The 26,344-nt window shown below is 41.0% G+C and overlaps 1 protein-coding gene across 2 annotated transcripts in view; it reads right to left on the reverse strand.

Annotated features, from left to right (window-relative positions):
* The window catches only part of LOC118400070 (disintegrin and metalloproteinase domain-containing protein 12-like), a 144,897-nt gene that overhangs the window by 40,563 nt on the left and 77,990 nt on the right, over window positions 1–26,344 (reverse strand). For both annotated transcript variants that reach the window (XM_052476268.1, XM_052476264.1), the window contains exons 4-5: window positions 11,344–11,422; window positions 1,164–1,240 (exon numbers count right to left, since the gene is read on the reverse strand). In XM_052476268.1, coding sequence (XP_052332228.1) covers window positions 1,164–1,240; window positions 11,344–11,422 — 156 coding nt within the window. The remainder of the gene's footprint in view (window positions 1–1,163; window positions 1,241–11,343; window positions 11,423–26,344) is intronic.

Genomic DNA, 26,344 nt, shown 5'->3' on the forward strand with positions numbered 1-26,344 from the left:
GCCTACTTATTTATTTCATTTTTTTCTCTCTCTGTACTGGCTTTTTTAATTTTTCGCAGCTGGATTATTTAGATTTGTTTTATTTTCTTACTGGATGTTGGGACTGAACAAATGTCTCTTAGTGAAATAACTCAGTCAATGTAAATGGCCCCACAGACTTACAGTAGATTCAACTCCCCGAAGAGGCTCTTAGGCCAACTAAAACTCTGAAACAATTTGTTTTGGCATTGAAGCCAAGCCACATGTTGCTCGTCAAACATCTGTCTGCCTCAAGGATTTTGTGAGGTACAAGATTAAAAAAAAGAATGACCAGTAACACTCCTTGGGGGTGGACTCTTATTCAGGTCAACATTTTTATCACAAATGTATTACCGCTAAAAGTTCCTCTTCATTAGCTTTTATTGCATCGTTAAAAGGTTTCATGGCATACTAAACGTTTTCTCGTCACATAATGCATCTGTAGTTTGGGGTAATTAAGCAGGAGATGAGCGTACATCAGCAGGCTTTCTGTTGCTGTTTAGACTCAGCCAGGCAGCTTTATTACTTCCAGGTGGCCATTAGGCACAGACACATGCCCAGAGGAGAGTGGAGGAGAATACAGATAATCACTGGGTGGCCCAGACCAAGACCATGTTCTATGTCTAGGGATCTATTATACACTTTTGGTGGACTCTTCTATACTCTTGGGTAAGTGGAAACTCATACCTGTTTGTTGACAGAGAATTAAGGGACTAAAGTGCGATTCTACAGCAACGGAAAATATTTGTGGTATCAATATTTGTTCTGTCAATTTTCACATACATTTCATTTGGGATGTAGGATGTTTGAAATACTTTTCACATTTGTATCACAAAACATCATTCTGAAAACATGATGAACGTGGCCATCTATACATGCCTCATTTAAGACCCTATGCAATGCTAACAGTACATGATATAGACATCTTGGTGTCACTATACTCCTTTTGGTGTGCTCTAAGATATGGAGTATGTCTTGATTCTGAAATAAACATTTTTACATTCAAATGGTTTGTCATACACATCCTTTCCCCGCAGTGAAGTTCTTATGTGAGAATTTCCGGAACAATCTGTGGGTCATGATTGTGGCCACTTACACAGCATGTCTGAGGCTTCTGGGATCCTATAGACTGAAGTGTTACTTACCGGAGGCCAGAGCAGGTGCTGAGAGTGACGTCAGAGTTAGCGTGGCCTTCCACTTCTCCATGGTAGTAACAGTTCTTCTGAAAAATACCAAACATGACACTCAAGTCAAATTTAAACCGTGTCAGTACATTCTTTAACATACTATAGTATACTTATCTTTCGTTTCACCAATGGTCAACCAAGGAGAAGTGGAAAGGAAGCCATTAAGTGTACAGAGACATAATGAAGCTTCTGTCTGTCTGTGACAGTATGATGAGGAAGTGTCTGGTTTGGAGTCAAAACAAAACTCTGTATTATGGCTGAATGGCTTCATTCAAGTCTACACCAATTACTCTAAGACCAACTGCTTTGTTAGCCAAAAGTCAGTTTGAAAAATACTGAACGTCAGTACTGAACTGTGAGACAAAATACTTGAAGCTGGCATTTTCCGTAGCCAGTTCATACTTTTACACAATCACTAAGGATGTACTGACTTGACTCCAAAAGAGACCCCTTTACTGCTCTGAAAGGAGACTCCTTTTGAAATAGCATTGCTATGAAAATACTTGGCTGAGTCACCAACTAATTACATTCAACATGAACATGTCGGTGCCATAGACATACAGGAACAATATATAAAAGTATGTGGATACCAGTTCAAAATAGTGGATTCGGCTAATTCAGCCACACCCGTTGCTGACAGCTGTCTAAAATCGAGCACACAGACATGCAATCTCCATAGACAAACATTGGCAGTAGAATGGTGTGCTGAAGTTTGTAGCGCGTAAAAATCATCCTTGTTTGAAACACTCACTACCAAGTTCCAAATTTTACTCTGGAACCAAATTCAGCACAATAACTGTACGTCAGGAGCTTCATGAAATGGGTTTCCATGGATAAGCAGCCACACACAAGACTAACATCACCATGCACAATGCCAAGCGTCGCCTGGAGTGGTGTAAAGCTTGCCGCCATTGAACTCTGGAGCATTGGAAAGCGTTCTCTGGAGTGATGAATCACGCTTCACCATCTAGCAGTCCGCCGGACAAATCTGGGTGTGGCGGATACCAGGAGAACGCTACTTGCCCAAATGCACAGAGCCAACTGTAAAGTTTGGTGGAGAAGGAATGATGGTCTGGGGCTGTTTTTTTTCTTCGGGCTAGGCCCCTTATTTCCAGTGAAGGGAAATCTTAACTCTACAGCATAGAATGACATTCTAGGTGATTACGTGCTTCCAACTTTGTGGCAACAGTTTAGGGAAGGTCCTTTCCTGTTCCAGTATGACAATGCTCCTGTGCACAAAGCGAGGTCCATACAGAAATGGTTTGTTGAAATCAGTGTGGAAAAACTTGACTGGCCTGCACAGTGCCCAGAGCTAAGTCCCATCAAACACCTGAATTGGAACGCCGACACCGAGTGAGGCCTAATTGCCCAATATCAGTGCCTGACCTCAATAATGCGCTTGTGGCTGAAGGGAAGCAAGTCCCCGCAGCAATGTTCCAACATCTAGTGGAAAGCCTTCCCAGGAGAGTGGAGGCTGTTATAGCTTAAAAGGGGACCAACTCCATATTAATGCAGATGATTTTGGAATGAGATGTTTGACGAGCAGGTGTCCACATACTTTTGGTCATGTAGTGTATATTGGGTAGCATTATGTTTAGCATTTACCTTAGCATTCTTTATGACACTATGATATTTTTTTGAGTTTGTGTACCAATTTAGGGTTTTATAATGTCCATAAATACTTAGTCAGTTGTGTTTTGGAAAGGAAACTTTTAAATGAAAATAGCTGCCAGACACCATAACGTAGTCGACTTTCAAAATATGTGACCTTTAACTGTTGGTATTGGTCATTTCAGCGGAACATGTAAAATTGGTTGTTAAATGAAAACATTTTTTTTTTATTAGACATATACAGTGCCTTCGGGAAGTATTCAGACCCCTTGACTTTTTCCACATTTGTCATGTTACAGCAAATTCTAAAATAATATTTCTCATCAATATAGACACACTACCCTATAATGACAAAGAAAAAATAGGTTCCTAGAAATGTTTGCTAATTCATTTAAAAAATAAATGGGAATATTACATTCACATAAGTATTCAGACCCTTTACTCAGTACATTGTTGAAGCGCCTTTGGCATCGATTACAGCATCGATTCTTCTTGGGTATGACACTACAAGCTTGGCACACCTGTATTTGGGGAGTTTCTCCTATTCTTTTCTTCAGATCCTCTCAAGCTCTGTCAGGTTCAGGTCTCTCCAGAGATGTTTGATCAGGTTCAAGACTGGGCTCTGGCTGGGCCACTCAAGGACATTCAGAGACTTGTCCTGAAGCCACTCCTGCGTTGTCTTGGCTGTGTGCTTAGGGTCGTTGTCCTGTTGGAAGGTGGATCTTCACCCCAGGCTGAGGACCTGAGCACTCTGTAGCAGGTTTTCATCAAGGATCTCTCTACACTTTACTTCGTTCAGCTTTGCCTCGATCCTGACTAGTCTCCCAATCCCTGCCACTGAAAAACATCCCCACAGCATGATTCTGCCACCACCATGCTTCACCGTAGGGATGGTGCCAGGTTTCTTCCTGACGTGATGCATGATATTCAGGTCAAAGGGTTCAATCTTGGTTTCTTCAGACCAAAGAATGTTGTTTATCATGTAGGTGTCTTATGGCAAAACTCCAAGCCAGCTGTCATGTGCCTTTTAATGAGGAGTGGCTTCCATCTGGCCACTACCAGAAAGGCCTGATTGGTGGAGTGCTGCAGAGATGGTTGTCCTTCTGGAAGATTCTCCCATCTCCACAGAGGAACTCTAGAGCTCTGTGAGAGTGACCACCGGGTTCTTGGTCACCTCACTGACCAAAGCCCTTCTCCCCCGATTGCTCAGTTTGGCCGGGTGACCAGCTCTAGGAAGAGTCTTGGTAGTTCCAAACTTCTTCCATTTAAGAATGATGGAAGCCACTGCGTTCTTGGGGACCTTCAATGCTGCAGACATTTTTTTTGGTACCCTTCCCCAGATCTGTGCCTCAATACGATTGTAACGACGTTCGTTTGTCGAAAAAGAGTCGGACCGAAATGCAGCGTGGTGGTTACTCATGTCTTTAATGTAGAAGAGCGATACATGAAATAACTTAATACATATACAAAACAACAAAAGGAAACGTGAAAACCTATACAGCCTGTCTGGTGAACACTAACACAGAGACAGGAACAATCACCCACGAAATACACAGTGAAACCCCGGCTACCTAAATACGGTTCCCAATCAGAGACAACGAGAATCACCTGACTCTGATTGAGAACCACCTCAGGCAGCCAAGCCTATACTAGACACACCCCTAATCAATCACAATCCCAATGCCTACAAAAACCCTAATACGACAACACAATAAACCCATGTCACACCCTGGCCTGAACAAATATATAACGAAAACACAAAATACAATGACCAAGGCGTGACAGAACCCCCCTAAGGTGCAGACTCCCGGACGCACCTCACAACCATAGGGAGGGTCCGGGTGGGCGTCTGTCCATGGTGGCGGCTCCGGCTCGGGACGTGGACCCCACTCCATTAATGTCATAGTTCCTCCCCTTCGCGTCCTGGGATAATCCACCCTCGCCGCCGACCATGGCCTAATAGTCCTCACCCAGAACCCCACTGAACTGAGGGGCAGCTCGTGACTGAGGGGCAGCTCTTGACTGAGGGGCAGCTCGGGACTGAGGGGCAGCTCGGGACTGAGGGGCAGCTCGGGACTGAGGCAGCTCGGGACTGAGGGGAAGCTCGGGACTGAGGGGAAGCTCGGGACTGAGGGGAAACTTGGGACTGAGGGGAAGCCCAGTACTGAGAGGAAGCCCAGTACTGAGAGATCTTGGCTGACTGGCAGATCCTGGCTGACTGGCAGATCCTGGCTGACAGGCACCTCTGGCGGATCCTGGCAGACTGGTGGATCTTGGCAGACTGGCAGCTCCTTGTAGACTGACAGCTCTTTGCAGACTGGCAGCTCTGGCTGCTTCATGCAGACTGGCAGCTCTGGCTGCTCCATGCAGGCTGGCAGCACCTTGCAGACTGGCAGCTCCTTGCAGACTGGCAGCTCCTTGCAGACTGACAGCTCTGGCTGCTCCATGCAGGCTGACAGCTCCTTGCAGACTGGCAGCTCCTTGCAGACTGGCAGCTCCTTGCAGACTGACAGCTCTGGCTGCTTCATGTAGACTGACAGCTCTGGCTGCTTCATGCAGGCTGACAGCTCTGACTGCTCCATGCAGGCTGGCAGCACCTTGCAGACTGGCAGCTCCTTGCAGACTGGCAGCTCCTTGCAGACTGACAGCTCTGGCTGCTCCATGCAGGCTGGCAGCACCTTGCAGACTGACAGCTCTGGCTGCGCTGAACAGACAGGAGACTCCAGCAGCGCTATAGAGGAAGAAGGCTCTAGCTGCGCTGAACAGGCGGGAGACTCCGGTAGCGCAGGAGAGGAGAAAGGCTCTGATAGCGCTGAACAGGCGGGAGGCTCCGGCAGCGCAGGAGAGGCGAGGCGCACTGTAGGCCTGTTGCGTGGTGCTGGCACTGGTGGTACTGGGCCGAGGACACGCACAGGAAGCCTGGTGCGTGGAGCTGCTACCGGAGGACTGGTATGTGAAGGTGGCACAGGATGGACTGGACCGTGAAGGTGTACTGGAGAGCCTGAGAGCAGGACTGGCACAGGACGTGCAAGGCTAGGTAGGTACACAGGAGGCCTAGTGCGTGAGGCTGGCACATTTTTCACCAGCCGACTAACACGCACCTCAGGACGAGTATGGAGCGCTGACCCAGGTGCCATCAAATCCCCGACACGCTCTGTCGGACGAATCTTGTACCTAAAGCACCAAGCTAGCAACTCCCTCATTACTCTCCACTCCACCTTCCCCATGAACTCCTTCACAGTCTCTGCTTCGCTCACCTCTAACACCGGCTCTGGTTCTGGTCTCCTCCTTGGCTCCTCACGATTAACAAGGAGAGTTGGCTCAGGTCTATCTCCAGACTCTGCCACTCTCCCTCTGAGCCCCCCAATACATTTTTGGGGCTGACTCACGGGCTTTCCTCTGCGCCGTCGTGATTGCCTCTCCAACTCCATTCTCTTATAACCCTCTTCGCACTGCTCCAGCGAATCCCAGGCGGGCTCCGGCACTCTCTCTGGGTCGACCGCCCACCTGTGTATTTCTTCCCACGTCGTATACTCCATACTTCTGCTGGCCATAACATCCTCCCTTCGCTGCTCCTGCTGTCGCTGCCTGTAACCACGCCACTCGGTCCGTGTGTGGTGGGTGATTCTGTAACGACGTTCGTTTGTCGAAAGAGAGTCGGACCGAAATGCAGCGTGGTGGTTACTCATGTCTTTAATGTAGAAGAGCGATACATGAAATAACTTAATAAATATACAAAACAACAAAACGAAACGTGAAAACCTATACAGCCTGTCTGGTGAACACTAACACAGAGACAGGAACAATCACCCACGAAATACACAGTGAAACCCCAGCTACCTAAATATGGTTCCCAATCAGAGACAACGAGAATCACCTGACTCTGATTGAGAACCGCCTCAGGCAGCCAAGCCTATACTAGACACACCCCTAATCAACCACAATCCCAATGCCTACAAAAACCCCAATACGACAACACAATAAACCCATGTCACACCCTGGCCTGAAGAAATATATAACGAAAACACAAAATACAATGACCAAGGCGTGACAACGATGCTGTTTCGGAGCTTTACGGATAATTTCTTTGACCTCATGGCTTGGTTTTTACTCATGCAGTGTCAACCCCCGTGGGACCTTATATATACAGGTGTGTGCCTTTACAAATAATTTCCAATCAATTGAATTTACCACAGTTGGACTCCAAACAAGTTGTAGAAACATCTCAAGGATTAGCAATAGAAACAGGATGCAAATGAGCTCAATTTCGAATCTCATACATAGCAAAGGGTGTGAATACTTATGTAAATAATGTTTTTCTGTTTTTTAAATTTGTAATACATTTGCAAATATGTCTAAAAACTTGTTTGCGCTTCATTGGGGGGTATTGTGTGTAGATTGCTGAGTATTACTCTTTTTAAAATCAATTTTAGTATAAGGCTGTAACATAACAAAATGTGGAAAAAGGCAAGGGGTCTGAATACTTCCCGAAGGCACTGTATACATTTCTCAACAAATTTCCATCCAAAACATGTGGAAAAGCAAATGCTTTGATTCCTGGTCAAACAGCTGGAAAAGGGGTCTTAGTATTTGAGATACATTAACACTAGTGGTAAATGCACTGCTCACAATTGACAGCAGCAACATGGACACCAAGGGTGTTTCTCGTTCTGCTGGAGTAGATCTAGTATTTCATATTAAACCTACCTTATGCATCCAGTTGTTTCTTCATTTTAAACTCACCCAACAAAAATCACAATATGCTGTTTTACATTTTGTGTTATTTGTGCTGGTCTAATTCCTAAAATGGAAAAGAATAAGAAACTGTGCATTCTCTGATAGTAATAATAGTTAATATGGTGCTCTTCGATGTCACAGGTTTGTGTCATTGATAAATAAATCATTTGAATATTTACATCGTCAGATGTTTATATGTTATATATAAAAGGCATATGCATGCATTGTTAACTATTTTGATTTCTTTAAAACATTGTTGGAGTTCAGGTGTTTGATGTGCATGATGGGTGACTAGTAGCATTCTTGTCAAATACAGTGCCTTCTAAAAGTATACATACCCCTTGACTTATTCCACATTTTGTTTTAATACAGCCTGAATTTACAATGGATTAAATAGATTTTCCCCTCACCCATCTACACACAATACCCCATAATGACAAATTTGTTGTTGATCATTACTAGACATCCATTTTCAGGTATTTTCAAGTAGATTTAAGTCAAAACTGTAACTCAGACACTCAGAAACATTCACTGTCTTCTTGGAAAGCAACTCTAGTTTAGATTTGGCCTTCTGTTTTTGTTTTTTGTCTTGATGAAAGGTAAATTAATCTCCCAGTGTCTGGTGGTAAGCAGACTGAACAAGGTTTTCCTATGATATTTTGTCAGTTTATTTGTTATCTTGAAAATCTCCCCAGTCTTTAACGATTACAAGCATACCTATAACATGATGCAGCCACCACTATGGAGAGTGGTACTCAGTTGTTACGTTCGTCGATGGAAGGATTGGACCAAGGTAGGCGAACATCTTACTTTTATTAAAATGACCACCAAAAAACAACCAAATACAAAACGAATGTAAAGTTCTGCAGGCTACACAGCAACTATACAAAATCACGATCCCACAAACTAAGGTGGGAAAAAGGCTGCCTAAGTATGATCCCCAATCAGAGACAATAATAGACAGCTGCCTCTGATTGGGAACCAGGCCAAACAAAGAAATAGGAAAACTAGATTGCCCACCCCAGTCACACCCTGACCTAACCAAAATAGAGAATAAAAAGGATCTCTAAGGTCAAGGCGTGACACTCAGTAATGTGTTGTATTGGATTTGCACCAAAAACTATATATTCATGAAAAAAGTTAATTGTTTTGCCACATTTTTTGCAGTATTACTTTAGTGCCTTGTTGCAAACAGAATGCATATTTTGGAATATGTTTATTCTGTACAGGCTTAATTCTTTTCACTCAGTCAATTAGTTTAGTATGGTGGAGTAACTACAATGTTGCTGATCCATCCATAGTTTTCTCCAATCGCATCCATTAAACTCTAACTGTTTTAAAGTCACCACTGAAATCCCTGAATGGTTTCCTTCCTCTCCAACAGCTGAGATAGGAAGGATGACTATATTTTTGTAGTGATTAGGTGTATTGATACACCATCCAAAGTGTAATTAATAACTGCACCATGCTCAAAGGGATAGTCAATGTCTCTTTTTTTACCCATCTACCAATAGGTGGCCTTCTTTGCGAGGCATTGGAACACCTCTGTGGTCTTTGTGGTTGAATCTGTGTTTGAAATTCACTGCTCGACTGAGGGACCTTACAGATAATTGTATGTGTTGGATAAAGATATAAAGTAGTCATTCAAAAATCATGTTAAAAACTATTATTGCATACAGTGAGTCCATGCAACATATTATGTGACTTGTTAAGTATATGTTTACTCCTGAACTTACTTAGGCTTGTCATAACAAAGGGTTGAATAGTTAGTTATTGGCTCAAGACATTTAAGCGTTTGATTTTAATGAATTAAAAACTTTGCCTTCCACTTTGACATTATGTGGTATTGTTTGTAGTCCAGTGACAATACATTGGAAATTCAGGCTGTAACACAACACAATGTGTAAAAAGTCAAGGAGTGTGAATACTTTCTGAAAGCACTGTAAATATGCTTATTCATTCATAACTATGGATACATTCTGCAATGGGTAAATATGGCTTTGAATCTGTAACAGAACATGTCAAAAGTTAGCTCTGAATTGCTTTACGTGGAAGAAAAATGCTTATACGTGGAAGAAAAATGATAACATTTGTAAAATAAGTATAAAAAATAAAACAATAATATAGCTTGATTACGTAACCCTCTGAGTCAATACATAACCCTCTGAGTCAATACATGTTAGCATCGTCTTCGGGCCGCGACTACAGTTACGAGTCTCTCTAAGAGCTTTGCACACCTGGATTGTACAATATTTGCACATTATGATTTTTACAATTCTTCAAGCTGTGTCTTGTTGGTTGTTGGTCATTGCCAGACAGCCATTTTCAAGTCTTGCTGATTTAAGTCAAAACCTAGGCCACTCAGGAACATTCAATGTTGTCTTGGTAAGCAAATGCAGGGTATATTTGGCCTTTTGGTCTTTTACTTTATTGTCCTGCTGGAAGGTGAATTTGTCTCCCAGTGTCTGCTGGAAAGCAGACTGAACAAGGTTTTCCTCTTAGCTCTATTTTGTTTCTTTCCCTAGTCCTTGCTGATGACAAGAATAGCCATTACATGATTATGCCACCCCCAGGCTTGAAAATATGAAGAGTGGTACTCAGTGATGTGTTGTGTTGGATTTGCCCCAAACATAACGCTTTGTATTCAGGACATAAAGTTAACTTCTTCACAAATGTTTTTCAGTTTTACTTTAGTTCCTTAGGCTTCCTTATTCTCAATCTGTCTTTTAGGTTAGTATTGTGGAGTTACTACAATGCTGTTGATCCATCCCCAGTTTTCTCTTATCACAGCCATTAAACTCTGTAACTGTTTTAAAGTCACAATTGGCCAAATGGTGAAATCCCTGAGCGGTTTCCTTCCTCTCCAGCAACTGAGTAAGGAAGGACTCCTGTATCTTTGGAGTGACTGGGTGTATTGATAGACCATCCAAAGCCTAATAAAAAAATTCACCATGCTTAAAGGGATATGCAATGTCTGCTTTTGTTAAAAGAAAATACCAATCTACCAATAGGTGCCCTTCTTTGCAAGGCATTGGAGAACCTCCCTGGTCTTTGTGGTTGAATCTGTGTTAGAAATGCACTGCTTGACTGAGGGACCTTACAGATAATTGTATGTGTGGTGTACAGAGAGAGATAAGTTAGTCATTCAAGAATAATTTAAACACTATTATTGCACACAGGGTGAGTGAGTCCATGCAACATATTTTGTGACTTGTTAAGTATATGTTTACTCCTGAACTTACTTAGGCTTGTCATATTAAAGGGGTTGAATACTTACTGACTCAAGACATTTCAGATTTTCATTTTTAATTAATTAGCAAACATTTTTAAAAACATAATCCCACTTTGACATTATGGACTATTATGTGAAGGCCAATGATACAAAATCTCAAGTTAATACATTTTAAATTCAGGCTGTAACAGAACAATATTTGTGGAAAAATTCACGGGGTGTGCATACTTTCTGAAGGCACTGTTTTTAACCCTGTATCAATTCACCAAGTGTTAGGTCTACATGTCAATATGGCTTTATGTCAATAACTAGACAGATATTCCCCACTAAAAACTAAGTTAGTCATAATCCATTTACTGGATCAAAACATTTGATCTTTCAGATGTCATGCCATGTCTATACTTCAGACATGTCTTCTCAATATTGCCTTGAGGGCCATTTGATCCAAAAAGCATCACTTGAGTTCACATGACATTGTTAAAGGTCCATCCTTTAAAGTCAGCAGCACACAATGTTCATTCAAACATGAATGTCAGAAGCACTCAACCTCCAGCCTACCGTAGAGTTGTGAGCACCAGTGACGGGACTCCCATCCTCCAGGTAATGTGTCTCAGTATAATGACTTGCAAACAGGCCCCTAAAAAAAACAGAAAAGAAAATAGACATCAAAACCTCAGGTCCACCTAAAAAAATACATTCGCTTTTAGAGGACAAGAGAGAAGTTGCACACACTGGTTTTTAACGGCCTTATACCATATTTTCAATGGCGTGTGTAAACTGTTAGTAATTAGGTATATGTGAAATATACAGCACTGGGAAGCTAGACGAGTCGAGGGCAGGGTTTGGAATCCCTGATGAGTTAATTATAGTATTTATATGTGTGTGTGTGTGTGTGTGTGTCACACTGCAGGCCATGAACAGATTGAAATGGTGAGTCCCACCCCAAGCATAGACTGAGGAGTGGCAGGAACACCCATCTCTACAGCTGCATAATCAAAGACACATCAGAGGGGATGGTCACAGGAAACATTCGGAAAATAGTCAGACCCCTAGACTTTTTATTTTTTGTTACGTTACAAACCTATTATAAAATGGACGTTAAAAAAAAGTCTCCATAATGACAAAGAGAAAACAGTTGTTTTAAACATTTTTGCCCGGTTATTAAATATAGAAAACAGAAATATCTTATTTACATAAGTATTCAGACCCTTTGCTATGAGACTCGAAATTGGGCTCAGGTGCATCCTGTTGAAATTGACCATCCTTGAGATGTTTTTACAAATTGATTAGAGTGCAACTGTGGTAAATTAAATTGATTGGATATGATTTGTAAAGGCATATAGGGTGCCACGGTTGACACTGCATGTCAGAGAAAAAAACAGGCCATGAGGTCAGACAAATTGGACATAGAGCTCCAAGACAGGATTGTGTCGAGGCACGGATCTGGGGAAGGGTACAAAACATTTCTGCACCATTGAAGGTCCCCAAGTACATGGTGGCTTCCATCATTCTTAAATGGAAGAAGTTTGGAATGACCAAGACTCTTCCTAGGGCTGGCCAACCGGCTAAACTGAGCAATCGGGGGAGAAGGGCCTTGGTCAGGGAGGTGACCCGAATTTTCACTCTGACAGGGAGGTGACCCGATGGTCACTCTGACAGAGCTCGAGAGTTCCTCTTTGGAGACGGGAGAATATTCCAGAAGGACAACAATCTCTGCAGCACTACACCAATCAGGCCTTTATGGTAGAGTGGCCAGACAGAAGCCAATCCTCAGTAAAAGGCACATGACAGGCCGCTTGGATTTAGCCAAAAGGCACCTAAATGACTCCCAGATAACGAGAAACAAGATTCTTTGGTCTAATGAAACCAAGATTGAACTCTGGCCTTCATGCCAAGCGTCACGTCCGGAGGAAACCTGGCACCATCCCTACGGTGAAGCATGGTGGTGGCAGCAGCATGCTGTGGGGATGTTTTTCAGCGGCAAGGACTAGGAGAGTAGTCAGGATTGAGGGAAAGATGAATGGAGCAAAGTACAGAGAGATCCTTGATTAAAAAAAACCTGCTCCAGAGCACTCAGGATCTCGGAAGGTTCACCTTCCAACAGGACAACGACCCTAAGTACACAGCCAAGACAACGCAGCAGTGGGTTCTGGACAAGTCTCTCAATTTCCTTGAGGGGCCCAGCTTGAGCTCGGACTTGAACCCGATCAAACATCTCTGAAGAGACCTGAAAAAAGCTGTGCAGCAACTCTCCCTAACCAACCTGACAGAACTTAAGAAAATCTGCAGAGAAAAATGGGAGAAACTCCACAAATACAGGTGTGACAAGCTTGTCGCGTCATACCCAAGAAGAGGGTGTAATCGCTGCCAAAGGGGCTTCAACAAAGTACTGAATAATTGGTCTGAATACTTATGTAATTGTGAAATTTCCAGTTTATTTTTTTTATACATTTGCAAAAATTCTAAAAACCTGTTTTTGCTTTGTCATAATGGGGTGTTGTGGGTAGATTGATGAGGGGGAACAAATTATTTAATCAATTGTAAAATAAGGCTGTAACATAACAAAAAAATGTAAAGGAGTCTACTTTCCGAATGCACTGTATGTGGACACCTCCTCGTCGAACATCTCATTCCAAAATCATGGGCATTATTATGGAGTTGGTCCCCACTTTGCTGTTACAACAGCCTCTACTTCTGGAAAGACTTTCCACTAGATGTTGCAACATTGCTGCGGGGACTTGCTTCCATTCAGCCACAAGAGCATTAGTGAGGTCGGGCACTGATGTTGGGTAATTAGGCCTGTCTCGCAGTCGGCATTCCAATTTATCCCAAAGGTGTTTGATGGGGTTGAGGTCAGGGCCAGTTAAGTTCTTCAACACTAATCTCGAAAAACCATTCATGCTGAAACAGGAAAGGTCCTTCCCAAAACTGTTGCCACAAAGTTGGAAGCACAGAATCGTGTAGAATGTCATTGTATGTTGTAGCGCTATGATTTCCCTTCACTGGAAATATGGGGCCTAGCCCAAATCATGAAAAACAGCCCCAGACCATCATTCCTTTTCCACCAAACTTTACAGTTGGCACTACACATTTGGGCAAGTAGCGTACTCCTGGCATCCTCCAAAACCAGATTTGCCCGTCAGATAGGGAAACGTCATTCATCACTCCAGAGAATGTGTTTCCACTGCTCCAGAGTCCAATGACGGCGAGCTGTACACCACTCCAGCCTAAGCTTGGCATTGCACATGGTGATCTTAGGCTTGTGTGCAGCTGCTCGGCCATGGAAACCCATTACATGAAGCTCCCGACGAACAGTTATTGTGCTGATGTTGCTTCCAGATGCAGTTTGGAATTCGGTAGTGAGTGTTGCAACTGAAGACAGATGATTTATACGCACTTCAGCAATCGGTAGTTTGCAGGTAGTTTGCCCCCAGTGATACGTTGTGCAGACCTCACGACCCTCTGGAGAGCCTTACGTTTGTGGTCGGAGCAGTTGCCGTACCAGGCGGTGATTCAACCCCACAGGATGCTCTCGATTATGCATCTGTAAAAGGGTTGTTGCGCCTTCTTCACCAAGCTGTCTGTTTGGGTGGACGATTTCAGTTTGTCTGTGATGTGTATGCCAAGGAACTTAAAACTTTCCACCTTCTCCACTACTGTCCCGTCGATGTGGATAGGGGGGTTGCTCCATCTGCTGTTTTCTGAATTCCACGATCATCTCCTCTGTTTTGTTGACGTTGAGTGTGAGGTTATTTTCCTGACACCACACTCCAATGGCCCTCACCTCGTTCCTGTAGACCGTCTCGTCATTGTTGGTAATCAAGCCAACCACTGTAGTGTCATCTGAAAACTTGATGAATGAATTGGAGGCGTGTATGGACACGCAGTCATGGGTGAACAGCGCGTACAGGAGAGGGTTGAGAATGCACCCTTGTGGGGCCCCAGTGTTGAGGATCAGCGGGGTGGAGATGTTGTTTCCTACCCTCCCACCTGGTGACAGCCCGTCCGAAAGTCCAGGACCCAGTTGCACAGGGCGGGGTCGAGACCCAGGGTCTCGATCTTAATGACGAGTTTGGAGGATACTATGGTGTTAAATGCTGAACTGTAATCAATGAACAGCATTCTTACATAGGTATTCCTCTTGTCCAGATGGGTTAGGGCAGTGTGCAGTGTGATTGCGATTGCATCTTCTGCGGACCTATTGGGGCAGTAAGCAAATTAGAGTGGGTCTAGGGTGTCAGGTAGGGTGGAGGTGATATGATCCTTGACTTGTCTCTCAAAGCACTTCATGATGACGGAAGTGAGTGCTACGGCGCGATAGTCGTTTAGCTCAGTTACCTTAGCTTTCTTGGGAACATGAACAATGGTGGCCCTCTTAAAGCATGTGGGAACAGCAGACTGGGATAGGGATTGACTGAATATGTTCGTAAGCTCACCAGCCAGCTGGGCCGGCAGCCTTGCGAGGGTTAGCACATTTAAATGTTTTACTCACGTTGGCTGCGGTGAAGCAGAGCCCACAGGTTTTGGTAGCTGGCCGTGTCAGTGGCACTGTATTGTCCTCAAAACGAGCAAAGAAGTTGTTTAGTTTGTCTGGGAGCAAGATGTCGGTGTCCATGACGGGGCTGGTTTTCCTTTTGACTGCAGACCCTGCCACATTTGTCTCCTGTCTGAGCCATTGAATTGCGACTCTACTTTGTCTCTATACTGACGCTTAGCTTGTTTGATTGTCTTGTGGAGGGAATAGCTACACTGTTTGTATATAGTGTATTTAGAAGTGTGTGTGTTTGTGTTTGTGTGAGAGCAAGAGTAAGAGTTTGCCCATGTTTGTGTAGGTCAGTGACGGTCAGTGCCATTTAAGATGATTGAGGACAATTTGTTTTCAAGAGCATGGCCTTATTTCTATTACAGCATATTGGATGAAAGTCATTCATATTCCATTCACCCAGTTCAATGTAACAGTAATAGGTTTAGGCTACTACATGATACTGAAATTTTCCGTATATCCATCATGAGGTTGCTACAACCTAGCCTATGATTTAAAGTTTACAACGTAGGTGCACACGGGTCGAGAGACAAATTTGAGGCAGTCAAATGTCATCAAATAATTGATTAAAAACACACTATTTTTCAAAGAAGGCCTACATTAGCCTCAACAGTACTCTGTAGGGTAGAACTATGTTGTAGCTGGAGGACAGCTAGCTTCTGTCCTCCACTGGATACATTGACTTCAATACAAAACCTAGGAGGCTCATGGTTCTCACCCTCTTCCATAGACTTACACAGTAATTATGACAACTTCTGGAGGATGTCCTCTAACCTATCAGAGCTCTTTCAGCATGAACTGACATGTTGTCCACCCAATCAAAGAACAGAGAATTAATCTATTACTGAAAGCATAGGCTACAGCAAGCTAGCACTGCAGTGCATAACATGTGGTGAGTAGTTGACTCAAAGAGTGAGAAAGACAATAGTTGAACAATTTTGAACAAATACATTTCTTCCAAAATGATGGAGAATCAAGAGAATTATATATACAGAGATTGTCATTTATCTTTTTACTTTCAGTTTCACTTACTTAGCTAGCAACTGCAACTAGCTAGTTTAGCCTACTTTAAAAAAATATTTGTTTATATTTTTTTATTAACACAAAAAATACAAAAATACTTAAATATACAAACAAGAGTACATAAACCTAACAGACAGGGGTATTACATATGTCACGTTCGGCGTAAGAATTATCGGACCAAGGTGCAGTGTGATATGGTTTCCACAATAACTGAAATGCACAAAAACAATAAAGAATGAACGAAATGTGAAAACAATGGAGTGCTCATAGGCAACTTACACATGAACAAGATCCCACCTACACAGGTGGGAAAAATAACTACTTAAATATGATCCCCAATTAGAGACAATGATACCAGCAGCCTCTAATTGGCAATCATACAAACATCAACATAGAAAATTAAACTAGAACACAACATAGACATAGATATACACCTAGATATACACCTGCATTGCTTGCTGTTTGGGGTTTTAGGCTGGGTTTCTGTACAGCACTTTGAGATATCAGCTGATGTACGAAAGGCTATATAAATAAATTTGATTTGATTTGATATACTAGATCACCCCCTAGTCACACCCTGACCTACTACACCATAGAGAAACAATGGTTCTCTATGGTCAGGGCGTGACAACATATCAAGATTAATTTTCAATTTGTTAAATACTTTTATGGTGCATATTGCTTTTTTGTTTTTACATTTATTGATCATTTCAAAAATAATATTTAAATTCTATCTTAAATAACGTGAAGAGGGGTTTGTTCTCTGCCCACTTCATTTTATGGACAAAGAATCTTCCATGAAAGATAAAAAAATTAACAAGGAAAATTAAATCACGGTCCATATCATTTGGTTCAAAATAAAACATAACATCAGAGTATTTCAAATTAACATTAATAGTTGTTTATTTTAAAATAAACCTTCTAACTCACACCAAAATCTTCTGACATAAAAGCAGTCCCAAAATAATTGGTCAAGAGTCTCTGGGTCACAATCACAAAATACACATTTGTTATCAATAGCTAATTTAAATCTGTGTATAATAAAGGTCTTTACAGGGTCGATTCTATGAATGAGTTTGTATGATACTTCTTTCACCTTATTAGATGTACAATATTTACCAGATAACCACGAAACTTTGTTCCAGTTCACTTGTCCTAGGGCTGCAGTCCAGTACATTGTAGCAGAGGGAATAGTAACATATTGACATAGTTTCCTTATATACATGTTATTACATTTATAGTTTAAAATGTCAATTCCTTCTAATTGTATTGAGGCTACAAAATCCTCAACAGTTGTACTTGGAGTACTGTTATATTCTCCTAAAAGAAGAATAGCACCTTTACAGACAGCTCTAATAACAATTTGATACTCCTCAGGAGTGAATGTAACATTGTGTGTTCTAATAAATTCTAGATAATCATATTTGTTGTCCATCATTATTCAATATTTTTTTAACTCAAATAATGTTGTTGTCAAACCAGTTCTGGAAATGCTTGTTTAATTCCACGTCTCATGTCGAATCTTTGTGAAGTTCCATGGGATAATTTAACACAGCTGTTATTATTATTGTAAAGTGTCTTAATTACACTTTGAAAATATTGACCAAAACCAAAACATCGAAGTCTCAAAAATAAAATAATGTTCAACTGTATCAAATGCCTTGTAAAAGTCTACAAATAAAATAGAGCTATCTTCCATAATGTGCTCATTGTTGTCTATCAAGTCCAATATTAGTCAAATATTATTACATATATGTCTGCCCTTCATAAAACCAGACTGGGTATCGTCAATGATTTGGTCAAGACCTTTTTTAAGTCTTTCTGCAAAGATGGATGCAAGTAGCTTTACATCATTGTTCATTAATGTGATTGGTCTCCAATTTTCTAACATCATAGAATCTTGTTTTGGTTTGGGTATTACAAAAATTAGGCATTGTGTCATAGAAACAGGCAGGACCCCGAAATCAATTGCCTCCTTAAAAACATTAAATATAAATTCATAATATCCTCCTGGAAATATTTATAGAATTCACTGATAATGCCAACATTCCCTGGAGATTTGTTTCTTTTAACTTGCTGATACATTTTTTTATTTCATTGATAGAAATAATTTAATCACAAGACTTTTGGAAGTATTTGACAGTCTAGAAAGGCAGATATGTCACTGGTAGGACAGGCATTACTGGTATAAAGGTTACCATAGAATTCTGAAACATATTTTGAAATATCTGTGGGGTTTTCATTTTCTTTGCCATCTATATTGAGCATTTGAATAGATGTAAATTCAGATTTTTTTCTTTCTAAATTGTAAGAGCATTTTGTATTTTTTTGACCTTCCTCCAACCATCTCCTTCTTGATCTTACAAATGCCCCTTTTGCTCTCTCTTCATACATTCAGTCCATTTCTAGTTGTAAAGAGAAAAACTGACCCTTTCCTTCTTCATCAAGGTCCTCCATAGAGATTAGAGAAAGTATTTGCTTAAACGTTTATCTTCCCTCAATCTTTTAAGTTCAGCAATTTCTTTACCTCTCTTCATGGCCGTTTGTCTTCTTCATACTTCATTAATTCCCAATATTTCCCATAAGACTTAAATAGTTGGGCTTTCCTCCAATTGTCTTGTATAATATCTTTGGCATCCATCTTGAAATGATCATCTTCCAACAGTCTACTATTGAGTTTCCAATAACTCTGATTATTTTTATTCACTTCAGATCCATTAATATTTAAATCCTAACAAATCCAGCATAGTTAATCCTGAGTTTAATAATCTATGTGTTGGTCTTCGATTAGTCGATATTTGGAGATCTAAATATCCTGATAAAAAGGACTTCACTTGGAGCAACAAAGACATGTCCAGATGGTCAAGAATTGACTTCTGGTTGATTTCTAATTCATGAGATAATTCTGTAGTCAAGGTATCAATTGAACCATCTATTCTTACTGATCATAAAGTTATATTCTTATCTAGTACTGAAACACCCTGCTCAAACAAAAGGGTGCTATGTTAGCTAGCTGGCTATGACTATCCAACGGACACTCTTCCAAGTCAAGGTAAGCTTTTCGTTTTACAAATGTATTGCTACCGGCCGGTGTAACTGCTTACTGGCTATGCACTGTAAAGTTACTGCATGATTGTAGCGGGTTAACTAACGCGTTAGGTTTATTAGCTATGCTGACTATGATGTTACTTTAGCTAATATGATGACAACGATGGAGGCTGTATGTAACGTTAGCGGTTTGGCTTGGAAAGGTTTTTTCACCTGGTCAAATACAGCTGATGTGCTGTGCATTGAAGTCCACAAGGGAAGAGGTGAGAGGAGGAGAGTGCATGGATGCAAGAAGGAATACAACATGGCTGTGTATTAATGCTTGATCAGGTGTGTATTCATTCCTCCGATTCTGTTGAAAAATGTTTCTTAAATGGAAGCAAACAGAACAAAACGGGGATAAACATACTTGAATTTGTCCAATAGAAACTGTTGTTTGAAACTGTTGGACTAATTATTACATCCTATATCAGCTAGATGCAGGCAAGAGTGTCATTCATTATCTGTCCTGGAATGCATTTCAATTAAAAGGTGTGTATGCAGTACCAGTCAAAAGTTTGGACACACCTACTCATTAAAGGGCTTTTCTTTATTTTTTTATATTTTCTACATTGTAGAATAATAGTGAAGTAATCAAAACTATGAAATAACACATATGGAATCATGTAGTAACCAAAAGAGTGTTATAAATTTAAGATTTTATATTCTTCAAAGTAGCCACCCTTCGCCTTGATTACAGCTTTGCACACTCTTGGCGTTCTCTCAACCAGCTTCATGAGGTAGTCAGCTGGAATGCATTTCAATTAACAGGTGTGACATGTTAAACGTTAATTAGTGGATTGTTTTTCGTTCTTAATGTATTTCAGCCAATAAGCTGTGTTGTGACAAGGTAAGGGTGTTATACAGAAGATAGCCTTATATGGTAAAAGACCAAGTCCATATTATGGCAAGAACAGTTCAAATAAGCAAAGAGAAATGACAGTCCATCCTTACACGAAGGTCAGTCAATGCAGAAAATGTAAAGGACTTTGAAAGTTTCTTCAAGAGCAGTCGCAAAAACCATCAAGCGATATGATGAAACTGGCTCTCATGAGGACCGCCACCGGAAAGTGGAACATGACAGCTGCTGCAGAGGATAAGTTCATTAGTGTTACCAGCCTCAGAAATTGCAGCCCCAAAAAAATGCTTCACAGAGTAACAGACACATCTCAACATCAACTGTTCAGAGGAGACTACGTGAATCAGGCCTCCATTGTCGAAATGCTGAAAAGAAACCACCACTAAAGTACACCAATAAGAAGAAGTGACTTGTTTGGGACAAGAAACTCGAACAATGGACATTAGACCAGTGTAAATCTGTCCTTTGGTCTGATGAATCCAATTTGAGATTTTTGGTTCCAAACACCATGTCTTTGTGAGATGCAGAGTAGGTGAACGGATGACCTCTGCATGTGTGGTTCCCACCGTAAAGCATGGAGGAGGAGGTGTGATGGTGTGGGGGTGCTTTGCTCTTGACACGGTCTGTGATTTATTTAGAATTCAAGGCACACTTAATCAGCATGGCTACCACAGCATTCTGTAGTGATACGCCATGCCATCTGGTTTGCGCTTAGTGGAACTATAATTTGTTTTTCAACAGAAAAATTACCCACATCACACCTCTGGGCTGTGTAAGGGCTATTTGACCAAGAAGGAGAGTGATGGAGTGCAGCATCAGATGACCTGGCCTCCACAATCACCTGACCTCAACCCAATTGAGATGGTTTGGGATGAGTTGGAACACAGCGTGAAGAAAAACAACCAACAGGTGCTCAGCATATGTGGGAACTACTTCAAGACTGTTGGAAAAGCATTCCAGGTGAAGCTGGTTGAGGGAATGCCAAGAGTGTGCAAAGCTGTCATCAAGTCAAATGGTGGCTACTTTGAACAATGTAAAATATAAAATATATTTTGATTTGTTTAATACTTTCTTGGTTACTAAATGATTACATTTGTGTTATTTCATAGTTTTGATGTCTTCACTATTCTTCTACAATGTAGAAAATATTAAAAATAAAGAAAAACCCTTGAATGAGTAGGTGTGTCAAGCTTTTGACTGGTCCTGTATTTAGTATAGTTTTATCTAAACATGTTTTATCATTTTTATTCTTATGAAATTCACTGAGGAGGATGGTCCTACCCTTCCTCCGCTGAGGAACCTCCACCGGTGTAGGCATAGCTGGGTCTGTAGGTAGCTGAGTTCTGTCCTCCAAAACTGTGTCTCAAATACTTTACAGAGTACTTATTTCTAAGAAGTAAGTTTCGAGGTGCTACATTTAAGTCTGTTAGAAAGTATTTGTGGCTTGTGCAAGCAGAACAAGGACATCTGTCCATTCTGTTCAGGAACAAGTGGATGTAATTAGTGAGCATCCTACATGCTCCATTGAGTGTTTGCATATGTTTAAGTGTTACCTTGCTAGTGTGTAAGAGGAAGAAAACTGAGTCTGAGTACAGGGATATTCAGAGGAACAAGATTAACTGGATTACTGTACCGGAATATAGATACTACAGTAAGAAAAAGGGGAGTGAGCCAAATTGACATATCACAGACACTGAAAAGCTACTGTACAGTTTAAGTTGAGTGGAAAATATCTGACAAAATATCACTCCCCACTACGTTGACCCATATTTGAGTAAATCTATTTTTTTTTTAAATCCCTAATTTAATCATGATACAATTCTGCTGGGGTGGATGGAGAGGATTTGAGGAATCAGTCGGTGGGATAATAAAATAAAAATAGGATCCAGTGTGCGTCGAAGTCCCAGCAGGAAGCTCTCTAGCTATCCTACGCTGTTTACTGCTGACTAAAATGTAGGATTAGATGAGGAGGGATTAGTCAATCATGTCAACATTCACATTTCAACATTCTTTTATAGGCATACCAAAAATGAGAGCTGGATTGAAGCTTAGAGCTCCTGTTCTATAGCTCTATGTCTTACCTACAGTATGACATAACTGTTGTTTTTCTAAATCACAATCTTTATCTTACCATTAGCAACACACCACATTAATATCAATAAGCCAGAAGCGGGTAAAAACAGTACACAGTGACGTGGTCTCATTGAAAATGTATTAAGCTACACTGGGGACCTATCAGAGCATAGGGGAGGTTTCATAGACAGGCTACAGTCGGCACTGGCATGTACAGGATAAGAGGATATGTTCAGAGTCCAAACAGGATTTGTGTCAAGCTAATGCTAATTCCATGCGAATGCTAAAGAGGAGTTTTTGGGACACGTTTGGAAGCTGGGCTTTGGCAGAGTTGTCCTTGTGTTAAGGTTCGATGACATACATTAGAGCAGCAGCCACTGGTTTGACGTGATGAAATCCTGCTGTAATCATCTCCTTGGCACAGGGCAGATGGTGCATATTAGTTAATGGATGTACGGTGTCTGTATGTGCAGCCTACTTCGCCTCTTGGCTAAACATTACCAGTGCTCTATGGTTGGTTGGTTCTTTGAGGTAGATAGAGCTTTGAGACTGCCTGATTGGCAAACAATATCAAGTGAATTATGTGATATAAAAAAATCAGAATAAGTCATCGTGGTATGCTTTGTATTTTCTTCAAGAATAGATACTTCATACGCTTGTTGGACCTCAAGCATACCGCTTCCTCACCAGGCAGCACACTCTTGAGAAAAGAAAAGATAGCGAGAATTCTCTTTTTCCCCTGGATATTGAAACAGCTCAATTTGATTACGCCCCCTTAAGTAATGACTGCCCACCAGTGGCCCTCTTTTTGTCAAGAGGTACAGGCAGCCAATCAAATGACATTTAGATGGCAGAGGACTTCAAAGTAGCTGGTAGAGCCTTTGATCTCGTCTCGTAGGAATCAGCGTGACAGTCACCAGAATCCTTAGCACAAGCCCAGCATGAATTCCGAATGCACAGCTGTCATTTTTTTTATACCAACACTTCAGTGTGCCAACAGTGTTGTGGATGGTATTTCTATAGTGATTGGGGAGTAATGGAACTACGTGTTGAGAGGCGGTGAAATGAATTTTGTGTCACAAATAGAAATTGGATAAGTCGTACCGTAATGAATGGTTTTCGGTTGACTTACACCCACATGAAAAAATACTATGGTATAAAAACTATAGTATTCACTGCAGTGAATTTTTTTGCCGACTTTACTGTAGTATTCACTGTAGTGTTTTGCAGACATGACTGTAGTATACTGTAGTATTAACAGTTTACTATAGTTTAAATTCTGTAGTAAAACAACAGTGTAAGGGATAATCAACAAGGGCCTATGTGTTCAATGGAAGGTGTGTCCCACAATGCGTTCGCTTATTTATTATTATTTATTTATATATTATCTATTTTATCCCTTTTTATTCAGGGCTGAAAGTAATGTGGAAGATCATTCATAACACTTTTTGGTGTTTTTGTAAGCGATGTCTCTTTACATTTATCAAATGGACACTGTATGAGTGCAGGAATTATTTGAAAGTGGAATAGGTTAATAGTTGGAATAGTAACTGAAGTCTGGACACTGACTGTAGGCCTCACATGTAGCCTATTATAATTAACTCCTCCTGAAGTTAATGTTCCTCACAGAAAATTAATGATGGACCAAATGTTAATTTTGTTTCAGGAACTGGAGTGGAGAAATATGATTTATTTGTTTCAGCATAGAATGTGAATGCGTGCTTAGGGACTTGGTGTTTAGCCTAACGTGCAATTTCTTTCAGCGACATAAAAGCTGACAGTATATCATTTTCATCCACTTAAAATAGGCATCCAAGAAGAACTGAAATACTATCAGAAACATGTTGAATCATTTTCATGGCTTTGCATTTCCTTAAATCCGGTCATATGTCATTTGGAAATCTCTCTGGTCCCTAAACGTCCTTGCTCCATGAGAGATGCAGAAATGAAAGAGAAAACTCGACCAATGCCAACTAACTTGTTGATGATGCATTGATCATTCAATCGATTTATGACATTACTCTGGTGAGCAAGGCTTTATTTAGTATTCTAGACAAGCATCAAGTAATGACAGAAGAGAAGCTGCATGTATCTAATTATAGACAAGTTGACTAACAAACAGCCCATCGAATGTCGGAAATTATACTGAACAAAAATATAAACGTACCATGCAATAATTTCAAAGATTTTATTGAGTTACAGTTCATATAAGGAAATCAGTCAATTGAAATAAATGTATTAGGCCTTAATCTATTGATTTCACATGACTGGGCAGGGGTGCAGCCATGTGTGGGGGCCTTAGAGGGTGTAGGCCCGCCCACTTGGCAGCCAGGCCAACCCAGTGGGGAGCCAGGCCCAGCCAATCAGAATGAGTTTTTCTCCACAAAATGGATTTATTACAGACAGAAATAAATCTAGGTACCGCTAAGCTTTTTTGTACATATGGAACATTTTGGTGATTTTTTTATTTATTTTTTTATTTCCCTATACCAGTGGGAATTGCCTATACTCACTTCTTAATCCCTACTGTTATGTATAAAAGTAATGTAGTGGAGGTATACGATTTATTCATTAAGTAGAGACTTATTCATTATGTAGTACGACAGACAAATCACGCACAAAGTAGCCTACACAATCGTAAAACACGTGAAATATATCCACATGCGCAGCACACAGCCTAGATTCAGCAGAATATCATCTGCAGGCAGCAAGCGCGCTCAGCTCGCAACTGGTTGTCGCATGGAGCAGCTCACAGAAAAATGATATCGGTAGCCGGTAGGATAGGAAAGACGTTTGACTTTATGACATCTACCAGTATATGCTAACTAAGGGAACAATGGGTATGCAAACCAGGTATTGAAAAAGTTTGGAGTTTAGTCTTGGTTAGTAGGTTATTTGTGATGTGCAATCCAGTCATCATGCGCTGTTTGCATGAACATTCTTAAATGCTTCTCCAAAAAACCTTCCCAATTAAATGTTGACTGGTTGATTTGTATCAATGGGGAGAGCACTTGTTTTGCTCAATTAAATTAAATGTAAATTAAAGTGTTCGATATGCAATGCAATCTCCTCGTAAGGAACAGTATCGAGTGTCCTGGAGAGAAGGCAAACGTTTCTAGCTAATGTCAGGCAAAATCGTCCATCATCAGCACGTTATGGATGTAACCAATTTAATGTCAATAGAAAACAGCTTAAACAAATGCAATTGCAGTTACTAATCTATTATTCTGGCTGCGTAGGTTGTGACTGTGTTAGCCATAGCTCTTTGGCAACAGAACATATAGAACGAACAACTGAGTTGCGTTATCTTGCTGCAGGTGTACACGTGCAATCAAGGAATAAACCAGCCTGCATAGTGATCGAAATAACGACTGGGTCGTGTCTCTAGATATAGAACTAATTGAACAAACGACTGGATCGCATCTCTAGCAATCAAAAGTATGAATTTCGCTTATAAACTTTAAATATCAATGACAGTTTTTTATTTCTACCGGTAAATGTGTGCATTAGTATTGTTTTCATTGGAAGCTGTGGTATAAACGCCTCAGTTCTGTACATTACCTTGAACAATGAACTCTGCAAAGGGACTATGAATGTTCATTTCTCTACCATAAGCCGCCTCCACCGTCATTTTAGAGAATTTGGCAATACGTCCAACCGGCCTCACAACTGCAGACCATGTGTATGGCGTTGTGTGGGCCAGCGGTTTGCTGATGTCAACGTTGTGAACAGAGTGCACCATTGTGGCGGTGGGGTTATTTTATTTAGATTTTTCTTATGCGGCCAGAACTTAAAAGCGCGAGCCACTAGGCTTAACATGCATTGATTGAAACAAAATACAAGTGTAGCTTCTTAACTTCCTCTACGCTATTAAACAATAACTACTATGCCTACATCATTCAAGAAGAATAAGTTCTAACATGCATATTCCCATGAAACTGATTGGGATCAAATGGTTGGCATGCAGATGCAGT

The sequence above is a fragment of the Oncorhynchus keta genome, chromosome 2 (genome assembly GCF_023373465.1).
Source record: "Oncorhynchus keta strain PuntledgeMale-10-30-2019 chromosome 2, Oket_V2, whole genome shotgun sequence".
Lineage (NCBI taxonomy): Eukaryota > Metazoa > Chordata > Actinopteri > Salmoniformes > Salmonidae > Oncorhynchus > Oncorhynchus keta.